General features: G+C 38.6%; 1 protein-coding gene across 5 annotated transcripts; it reads left to right on the top strand.

The window, feature by feature from the left end:
* The first annotated feature begins 2,128 nt into the window (after positions 1-2,128).
* Positions 2,129-9,382, top strand: cdkn2c (cyclin-dependent kinase inhibitor 2C (p18, inhibits CDK4)). 5 transcript variants are annotated; one of them, XM_084067130.1, is made up of 4 exons: positions 2,129-2,444; positions 3,553-3,680; positions 6,653-6,785; positions 8,550-9,382. In XM_084067130.1, the coding sequence occupies exons 3-4, from the start codon at positions 6,654-6,656 to the stop codon at positions 8,916-8,918; spliced, it is 501 nt and encodes a 166-aa protein (XP_083923256.1). In that variant the 5' UTR covers positions 2,129-2,444; positions 3,553-3,680; position 6,653; the 3' UTR covers positions 8,919-9,382. The 5 variants fall into 5 exon arrangements, with proteins under 5 accessions (XP_083923256.1, XP_083923257.1, XP_083923259.1 ...); XM_084067131.1 differs by having other exon boundaries at positions 2,129-2,448; positions 3,619-3,680; XM_084067133.1 differs by lacking the exon at positions 6,653-6,785.
* The last annotated feature ends 1,305 nt before the right edge of the window (positions 9,383-10,687 follow it).

The raw sequence follows: 10,687 nt of genomic DNA, 5'->3' as shown, positions 1-10,687 counted from the left end.
AGTGCCACCGTTTCCAAGCCGTACAGCATCATGGCTGGTCCCCCTACTGTCTTATACATCTTCCCTCTCACTGGTACCCTTCTGTTACAAATAATACTCAAATTACTTCTCAACACACTGTCTTCGGTTGCTAGAACATTTCCATCCATCCTTTATCACCTTAACCTGTTGCTCATCCTTCCCATCTCAATCGGTGCCAATCGGTCTAGCCAATCGGTGCAGTTACTTTTCTCCCTCCTTGGTGTCCAACCTTTCATACTACTCAAACTCTTTTCCTTAACCCGCACCACATTTCTCTCCGCCTGCACTCATCTCTTTGTACTCCTGCCTACTTTCTTCATCTCTCTGGCTGCCTTTCTTATCTCCTCCCTGAGCTCACACAGCATTGTTCTTTCTTCATCTTCACACCTAACATTAGCTCCCTGTACCTACTACAGGACTCAAGCCGTGCTACTCATACGCTGAGTTGGCAAAACTCAGTGTAAAGTTTGGCAAAAACCCATCGGCTTGAATGGAGCTTATTTACTTCTGACACCAGCAGGGGTGAAACAGCAAGACTACAGGCCATTCATATGAACTGTCTCTTCCTATATAGCCTCAATTTACAACTCGGAAGCTGGCCCCTTGGATAGGATAGGATAGTGGCCAATGGTATAGCAGCCATAGCTAAATGGCATTAGTGGCCATTCAAATTTAGAGGCTAAATGGATAGAGACAGCTCTTAGAACTTTGAACTTAGCAATCACAGTTTTAACTCCTCTGAGCGCAGATCTCCGCCAGGACAGGTCTCCTACCAAGGGCTGCGTCAGTCTAAAGGGGGGGCATGCTACCATTTTCGGTGATCACCCTCTCACCGCTGGTGGTTTGAAAACTACAAAATGACGTCACGGAGCCGCGGTGATTGATAAGTGACTCACCGCTCACCTCAACACATCTCTCTGCTTTTACTGACGGACATCACCGGACTATGAGCACCTACTATCATAATCACCTTTTAGGTGAAAACCTTTCCACCTAGAAGGTGAAATGGTGATAACCTAAAATGGTAGCATGCACAGCCATCAGGACACGAGGAAGCTGCAGGGAGAAATGTAGTTTGTGTGACATACGGTGCAGACAGACAGACAGACAGACAGACAGACAGACAGACAGACATGCAGACAGGGGCGAAAACATAATCTCTGGCCTCCTGCCATCCTGACTGGCAGAATGATGTATCAGCCACAGGGCGGCCCAAGGGCGGTCATGGCAGAATGGTTAAAGAGTCTTGGAATAAAAAAGACCATGGTTCGCCCCTAATCTGCCCATGTGTCGATTCTGTCAAAGTATCCCTGAGCAAAACTAGGCCTACTACTGCTCCCAGGGAGCGTAAAAGTTAGGATGGGTAAAGGCAGAGGACACATTTTATTTTATTTTATTTTGGTAAAATAAATATTTATATAGTATATATATAAATAGTAAACACAACATAATTTAAACCCATTATATACACAGAAAAGCGTAATAAAACACTTGTTTCCAATGAGGTCCTGCAACACACAATAAAAGTAAATGGTCCGCAATAAAAAATAATTATACACAGTAAGTGGCAGTAACAAAAAATACCCTAAGAGAGGCGACTAAACTAAACTTTGTGATTTTGGCTGCATGCTGAGTGCTGAGTGAATTTAAGCCAAGTTATGACAAAGAGACAAGAAAAGGAACGCCAGAGGGCGCTGTGCGCTATGCGATTGCGATGGGAAAGCATTGAGTTAATTTTATTGGGGAAGAGCTTGTCCAAAACAGTCCAATGACTCCAATCCACACACACGCGTCGCACACACATTTAAAATCTTCAAAGTAACTAGTAACTCAAGTTTTAAAAAAATGTAGTGGAGTAGAAGTAAAAGTACCGAAAATTGGAAATGCTCCAGCAAAGTAAAAGTACCTCAAAATTTTACTTAAGTAGGCTACAGTACTTGAGTAAATGTACTTCGTTACTTTACACACACGAGGCTAGCATCAGCTCTGGTAACTGGTTCTGCTACAGTTAACATCTTCTGTTGCACATAGTCCCGCCCCTTTATTGTCCGTTGTTGTCCAATCACGACTCCTGATAAATATTTTTAAAAATGCGCAGAACATCGGACCCAAACTGCAAGGTTTTTTTGGGGATTCTGTGTGGAGTTAGTTGCATATTCATGCTGTAATTTTGCTGTCAGTCAGTGTGGAATTAGTAGGATATTCAGCCTGTAATCATTCTGCTGCCTGTCAGTCAATGTGGACGGAGTAGGATATTCAGCATATCATTCAAATGAACGATCTTTCTGGACTCTCGCCATGATGGAGGATTCGCATGTTTTCGGAGGCTGCAGTGCACATTAACTAGCCTACTATAGAACGCACATGACGTTTTAAAGACACTGGACTGGACATCGTTACCGTGGTGGTCGGTGACACACTCAGTAGGTGGGATTATTACCTCTGATGCAGAACCAACCGTCTCTGTGATAGCCTACCGTTGTCTCTGTGGTAGCCTAGTACCGTTAATCAGTGGTTCTCAAACTTTTTCATGTCAAGGACCCCCAAATTGACACTTATTAGCCCACGGACCCCCCTTTGGAAAGATATGCCAGGGACCCCCATAAGAGAAGATTTTTTACGGCTCTAGCAGTGATTCTCAACCATTTTAATTTCAAGGATCCCCAGTTTGACATGTATTAGGCTGCGGACCCCATTTAATGGCATCTCTATCTCTGGGACCCCAATTTATATTGTAAAATCAATGTTAATTTAACTCTGAGAGTGTACAAATGGAACCAAATGGACCCTAACGGGTCCTTTTGGTTCCATTTGTACGCTTTTTGTACGCCGTTGATCACTTTTGAGTCGTAGCTGTCACCATTGTTGCCAGGTCTGCTTATTACAAGCGACTTTGAGCTTGTTTTTCTATCCAAAGTTGCTTGTAAACATTGGTACTTGTTGCGGGTTTTTGGGCTTGTTTCTAAAGTGTAGTTGTTGCTTATTTGGGCTTGTAGACAGTCTAATGCTGTTTAAACCAGTGGTTCTGAAACGTTTTCAAATCAAGGACCCCAAAATTAATATGTATTTGTCCACGGACCTGCACATTCCAGATTTGTGTTGTTAAAATATTTCAAAAATATTCCACATTTAGTCACTTTATTCAAGATTTTTTTTAAATTGTCGATGCCATGCCATATAGGTTTAAAGTGCTCATGTGGCCTATTAGTCGCTTCTTTTGGGCTTTTTTTCATAGACTTGGTTTCTTTTTATCGCAAAATGTGGCAACACTGACTCACTGAGTGACTGTCACCACTCACCAGGCAGACTGTCATATCGTGTGTTTCTAATGGGATGTCCCTCATAGCTCACATCCTCCATAGCGGAACGTTGCGTTGTGGCAATAATACTCTTTGAATACGAGCGGGAAACAACCGAAATATTCATGGTATTATTTCAACCCGTTATACACTCATTTCGAAACGAAACGAAACCATATTTTAAATCCATATTTAGCCTATATATATGGTCTGTTTTCATTCTCTCTTTCAGAGTGTAGCCACGGATTGATTCGATGGGATAAGAAGTCTTATTGAAACGATGTTTAATGTTATGCAGGCTGTAATGTGGATGAGGATGACGGAGCCCGAAGGATGGCTTTTTATAGCCCACCATTGAAAGTGAGTTTCCATTCCAGCTTGTACGTTACGTTATAGGCTACGTTGTAGCCTATAATGTTTGCATGAATGTTTTTTTTTGCAGCAGTTTTAGCAACAGTAGAAGGCAGCCTAGATTTCAAACAAGATTTCAAGAATATGCATTAATCCTGAAATATGCCAAGAGGCACATAGCTCTGGTGAAGAAGCAGGCAGTGACCCATGAACTGTTACTGAAGCCAAACAAAAGAGGAATTGACAGTGGTGTAAAGTAACTACATTTATTCAAGTACTGTACTTGAATAAATGTAGCAGCAACAGCTTTTTCCAATTTTGAGATATTTGTACTTTACTAGAGTATTTCCAATTTTTAGTGGGCCTACTTTTACTTCTAATCTACTAGGCTATATCTCATATAGGCAAATATTATACTTTTACTCCACTACAATTATTTGAAAACTTTAGTCACTATACTTTGTAGATTTGGATTATTATTACAAAACATATATTACCCACTTCAGCCCTACAGACATTTCGGCCAATTGCAAATAGCTGATCTACAAGCTCACAATGTGGAGCTTGTAGGCCTATCTGCTATTTTCAAATGATTTGTATACATTTTTTACATTTTGAAAACTTGCGCAACCACCACTGATTATGAATCATATCAATAATAATAGGCTATTCTTTATGTGGACAGGTTTCGGTCTGCAACATTTTGCAGACTGATTAGACTATTTAAGTAAATAGGCTATTGATTAACGGTAAGGAGGGTGATTGACAACTCCCTGACAGATAACGATATTAGCCTATTTCTTCATAATAGGAAGTGCTACTGTAGCCTAAAGCAATAAGATCCTGGGAAATTAGCCTATTGAAAAGTAATAGTAACCTGAATACATTATAGGCAAATAAAATACAATACATCTGTGTTTTTTGGCTACAATCCTACGTGCAATTATAACAGTTGAATATTTGGTTATGGGGGGGGGGGTACAGTAATTCATTCACAGAACCAACTAAGCTATCATGAAACGTCCACTAGCTATGCTGTAGACATGTGTAGCATAGGCCTACTTTAACTGCGAATTAAGGAGAAACAATCGTCAGATTCGTCAATCAACACTTGGCCAGTGATGTTGGTGTAAAGTAACTAAGTACATTTACTTAAGTACAATGTTAAGGTATTTTTACTTTACTGGAGTATTTCCAATGTTGATTATTATTACAAAACATACATTATCCACTTCAGCCCTATACATTTCGGCCGTTTGAAAATAGCAGATCTAAGCTCACAATGCCTCCTGATGCAACAAATTATGAGCTTGTAGATAGATGTGCTATTTTCAAAAGATTTGTATACATTTTATACATTTGAAAACTTGTGAAATGGGACATTCTGCACAATGAGTAGGTTACTTTCTACTTTTGGTACTTTAAGTACAGCCTATTTTGATACCAATACTTTTGTACTAAATTTTGAATTCCGGACTTTTACTTACAGAGTATTTCTACATTGCAGTATTGATACTTTTACTTAAGTAAAACATTTGAGTGATTTTTCCACCACTGCACATGGCTTGGCCTGCTTATGACTCTTGTAGCGCTGCAGCTGCTGCAGGTAAATTGTCATTGTGCCAAGTAATAATGATAATAATAATACATAACACAGTAGGCCTACTTTTCTTAGTACCCAAAGTCGCTTTATAACAAAAGAAAACAAAATAAACAACTTTATTAGAGAGAAATAGCTAAAAAGGCTAAAGATTTGGCAAAGATAAAAAATACTTTAAGCTAATGTTAATGTTAAGCTAAAGCTATAAGTAGGCTAACTGTTTGGCCAAAGAAAACGTTAAAACCACGTCGATGTAATAATTAAGTCAAATAAATGATGGATTAGCATTTAGGCTATAGGTTGAAAGCTATAGCTATATACGTCTCATAAGCCTGTAAGAATTATGAAGATCAAAATATCTTGAGTAGGTTTCTCAGACTCTGAGAAAACCCAGTTCAAGATCCAAGATGTATTTGTTGCATCATCTCAATGCACGAGTAACTGGGTAAAAGTATTTGATTTCAGTTTTTCAATATTGTGGCAACAATCACAACTGTAGCCTAACAAATAAATAATTAAAAGGCCTCCACGTATTGCTAGCTAAAGATAAAGAAATATGTAGGCCTAACATTAGTCATACGCTTAGGTAATTGAAGTGCACTGTGCATTAAGTCCATATGCATGTGTAAATACGGCAAGCATATATTTAATGTGCAATGTCAGTCAGATAGGCCTATCTGTAAATAATATAGTAGGTGTGTGTGTGTGTGTGTGTGTGTGTGTGTGTGTGTGTGTGTGTGTGTGTGTGTGTGTGTGTGTGTGTGTGTGTGTGTGTGTGTGTGTGTGTGTGTGTGTGTGTGTGTGTGTGATTCTTCTTGATTTTGACTTGAGGGGTGCTATGATGATTACACAACAAAAATGTGTGTTGCAAGTTAAGCTTTAATTATGACACAGCGCGCAAAGGTTGGTGACGGTTTTCATAACAACTCAACCTAAACTGACCATATTAACATACATGCACGTGCACGGTTATGTCTCCTGGGTTGGTGCTGCCAAACCACCAACTGCCAACGTTAATGTATGAGATGCAAGCAAATATGTTTCTCTCTCCCCTTCTGAGAACTAAGGGAAGAGAAACATCCTTTCTGGGCCCTTCTCTCATACTGTGGCAACGTGTGTGTGCGTGTGTGTGTGTGTGTGTGTGTGTGTGTGTGTGTGTGTGTGTGTGTGTGTGTGTGTGTGTGTGTGTGTGTGTGTGTGTGTGTGTGTGTGTGTGTGTGTGTGTGTGTGTGTGTGTGTGTGTGTGGGTGTGTGTGTGTACTGTATATAAGGCCAGCCCACGTGTACATGTACTCCATTGCACTTCAGTAGCTGTGACATTGATTCTTCTTTGTCTATTTTGTGTATTATATTGCTGAATACCTTTTTTCTGTCCACCAAGAATGGCTGAACATTCACCAGTTGACAAGCTTACCAGCGCATCAGCTCAAGGAAATCTAGCTGAAGTGAACTGCTTATTGCAAAATGGAGCAGATGTTAATGGGTACAATATATATGGCAGGACTGCATTGCAGGTTAGTATAATTATTTTAAAAATAATGACATTTTACAACTACAATTTAGCAGATGTGTAATGATAGCCAAATGAATGTTTCAGTGGACTTATAACTGATTTATTCACATAAACAGAAGCCTACATATTGATTATTAAAATTGATTGTCCATGTTTACGCTTCATCGTGGCATTATCAATAATTACACGCCGAAACATCAGTTGAGGAAATTAGTGGTAAGACAATGCAGGTCATATGCTATAACTTGTTTTGACTTATTAATATTATGAATACAGTAATGTCCATTAAATTGCAAGATTTAGATTGCAGATTTGTAATATTTAACCCTACATTTTTCTATTTAAAATTTCAATAGTTGTAAACTCTTTAAAGTTTGCAATTTAATTTGACCATTTATTTCCAATGTGGGCCTGCTTGTAGCCTAATAAAGACAGTGAAGTGTGATTGTAGTGTTCATAACATGAACAAAAACAATTATAATAATAATAGTACAATAAATTACTAAGATATATATGTAATAATATTGTATAAATAAATAATATATAAAATAATATTTAATACATTACACATGATGATGATGTCAGGCATTGTGAAGCTTCACTCAAAGAAACAAAGAACAAAATGGTGCATGGTTCCTCAATGTGCAGGCAGGCCATGTGCTCAGAAGGATAAACTTTATTGTCACATCACATCACACATGTTCACATATTGTCACATGTTTTTAGCTGTAAAGAAGTTTGTTTTTGCATAAGCTCCATAATTTTCGTTATTTTCCAGAAAGGGAGAAGTGTATTTATTTACCTTTATAGCAGTGGTTCTCAACCTTTTCAGGCTGTGACACCCCAAAATAATCATATTTGAGGGGACCCCCCCTCAGTGGTGGAAAGTAACTAAGTACATTTACGTAAGTACATTTTTTAGGTATTTGTACTTTACTTGAGTATTTCCAATTTCCAATACTTTTACTTCTACTCCACTACATCTCAGAGGCAAATATTGTATATTTACTCCACTACAATTATTTGAAACCTTTAGTTACTAGTTACTTTTCAGATATAAATTATGATATAATGAAACATACACTAACCACTTTAAACCTATTTTAAACCTAGGCTATTTGAAAATAGCAGATCTACAAGCTCACAACCTGTCGCATCGCAACGCGTTGTGAGCTTGTTGATCGGCTATTTTCAAATATTTACTACTTTTACTTTTGGTACTTTAAGTACATTTTGATGCCAATACTTTTGTACTTTTACATTTTCTTTTTTAAATTCTGGACTTTTGCTTGTAACAGAGTATTTTTATATTGCAGTATTGGTAGAATTTGAGTACTTTTTCCACCACTGCCCCCCCTACACCCTGACAAGCACTTGTTTGACTCGGTTCCACAGATACATATTGTGAAAATAGCAGATAGCATCGGCTATTTTCACAAGTTCATGCCTCTTTCTTATATTATTTGACAATTTGGCCAGTTTTAATATAGTATATAATATGTAGGCCTACTTTTTTTTTAGGTATTAAAATGGTCCTTAAATTGTCACTTCAATGTCATCTGGGGACCCACCCCCCCAACAAAAAAAATCCTCCCTGGGGGTCCCGACCTACAGGTTGAGAACCACTTCATACTACCTGTATGTACAAACGAAACGTTGAGAATTAGGCTAAGGCCTACCGCCTATTAATACGCCTACTAATAGTAAAAAATATATATCTTTTTTTATAAAAAAAATGTTTCATTCTCATTCTCATATCATCCAGGTGGTGAAACAGGGAAACCCGGCCGTAGCCGAAGCTTTGCTGTGTTGGGGAGCCAACCCCAACATCCATGACCCCTGCTGCCATCTCACCATCACACACGACGCTGCCCGCGGCGGTTGGACCGACACGGTGCGTGTGCTCATTGACCACGGGGCCGACGTGAACCTCCTGGACATCCACGGTAACCTCCCTCTGCACCTGGCCGCCAGAGAGGGCCATTACGACGTGGTCCAGCTGCTGATGGGACGCACCGCAGACCCGGCTTCACGCAACACTCAAGGCCACACGCCTCATGACCTGGCCCTCTGCTATAGTAATATGGACATCGCCAATTACATCGCAACCTACACTGGTTTACAGATTGAGTAGTAGTCCTGTCTGTGAGACGGCAACAGGATAGGTGGGCACCAAGGAAGAGTGGGAACCACGGCGTTAAATTGGCTATTTTTTTCCCAAAATGTAGGAAAAAAATGTTTTAAGTAAGGTACGGTAAACATGCTTGAATATTTGACAATTAAGGTCTAATATTTCTACAATTTCTACACATTGCTGCAAAACTTGTATATATCCAGTCATTTTGGGGCATAAACAAGAAGTTGAAGGATAAAATTAAGTCTGATAATGATGTACTGTGCATGTTCACTCACGTATACTTTACATTACTTTAAATTAAGATTTTTCAATTATTATATATTGTTTTTAACATTTTGGATAAAATAGTCAATTTTACATCGCGGTGCCCAGATGATGTAGTAGCCTAATGTGGCGGCCTATAGCCTACACTAATTTATGTGCTGCTTACTTATTGTGCAGTTAATAAAGATAAAGAAGAACTTTCGAATTGTGCTTGTTTACTTTACTTTATGGGCTTATTTGTTTTAAATCTATAGGGGGATTAGCCTATTTGCTGTTTTCGCCGAGAAGAAAACGTAAACGACGCAACAAATAAGCGTCTTCATAAAATACCCCTGCGGCGTATATAGGCAATTAGGCATATAGGCATTTGTAGGTCAATTACATCATTCAAACATAAATAAAGTAACTATTAAAGTAGGCATGGCATGGGGGGCTGGATTGTTTAGGGGCTACTGAATTTAGGCAGCAACAGACAATAATTAATAATACTAATAACCGGGGGTGTATAGGCCTATACTGTGGATTTTTGAGCTTAGTGGAGCTCTATTGTAATGGCGTCCCGTGCACGTGCGCCAGCTCAGCTCAGTGCTAGTTGAAATACTGTATTCCAGTGGTTCCCAAACGTTTTAACTCAAGACCCAGATGGAAATCAGATCTTTGCCCGGGACCCAAACTAGTGGAAATATATTTTCACTACTTCTTAAATATTGGTTTTCAAATTTAGGAAATTTCTTTGATTATTTTGTATTTATTCATGAAATTATTTTTTGTTTCCAACTCATAAAACTGTGTGTTTTTTTTTGTGATTGTTTTTAAAAATAGGCCTAATAATAATTAAAACTGTTTTTTATGCTGCTGCTCAAATATATAAAATGTATACAAATCTTTTGAAAATCTACAAGCTCAAAATGCGTCGCATAGGGAGGTACTGTGAGCTTGTAGATCGGCTATTTTCAAATAGCCTAGGTATAAAATAAGGCTGAAGTGGTTAACGTGTTTTATAATGTAATAATTTATACCTGCAAAGTAACGATAACTAAAGTTTTCAAATAATTGTAAAAGTACATTTGCCTCTGAGATGTAGTGGAGTAGAAGTAAAAGTACTGAAAGTAGGCTGCTACTTCACCAGAGCTACATGCCTCTTGGCCTATGAAATCTCTATTGATTCGTTTGGAATCAATAGGGTGCCTTCTACTGTTGTTGTTGTTTTTTAAAAGGAAAGTGAAAGTAACGTCGGCAATCTGAATTCTGAACTCTCAGTGACCCGAAGCAGGCTCATGAAACAAAGAATTTTGAGTCGTGGTAATTAACACCTAGCTCCAGTTGATACAAATAATATATATATTAGGAAAAGTAATATTGGCATGGGCGCCGCCCATGCAATAGATGATGACAAGTGAAAGCGAAACGGGAAAAGTGGCTTTCCACATTTGAATGGAAACTGATTCGACTAAAATACCTAGGCTATATGGTAAATGAAAAGGATAGTTATTCACAGTTTA

This window comes from Gymnoscopelus microlampas, assembly GCF_963454915.1.
Source record: "Gymnoscopelus microlampas genome assembly, chromosome: 9".
Classification (NCBI taxonomy): Eukaryota; Metazoa; Chordata; class Actinopteri; order Myctophiformes; family Myctophidae; genus Gymnoscopelus; species Gymnoscopelus microlampas.
This window is presented reverse-complemented; position numbering and strand designations above follow the sequence as displayed.

Bases quoted from the DNA above. Each gene is read 5' to 3' on its own strand.
- cdkn2c (XM_084067130.1), top strand. From the start codon at position 6,654: ATGGCTGAACATTCACCAGTTGACAAGCTTACCAGCGCATCAGCTCAA. The intron at 6,786-8,549 runs GTTAGTATAATT...CATATCATCCAG, and splicing joins ATGGCAGGACTGCATTGCAG to GTGGTGAAACAGGGAAACCC.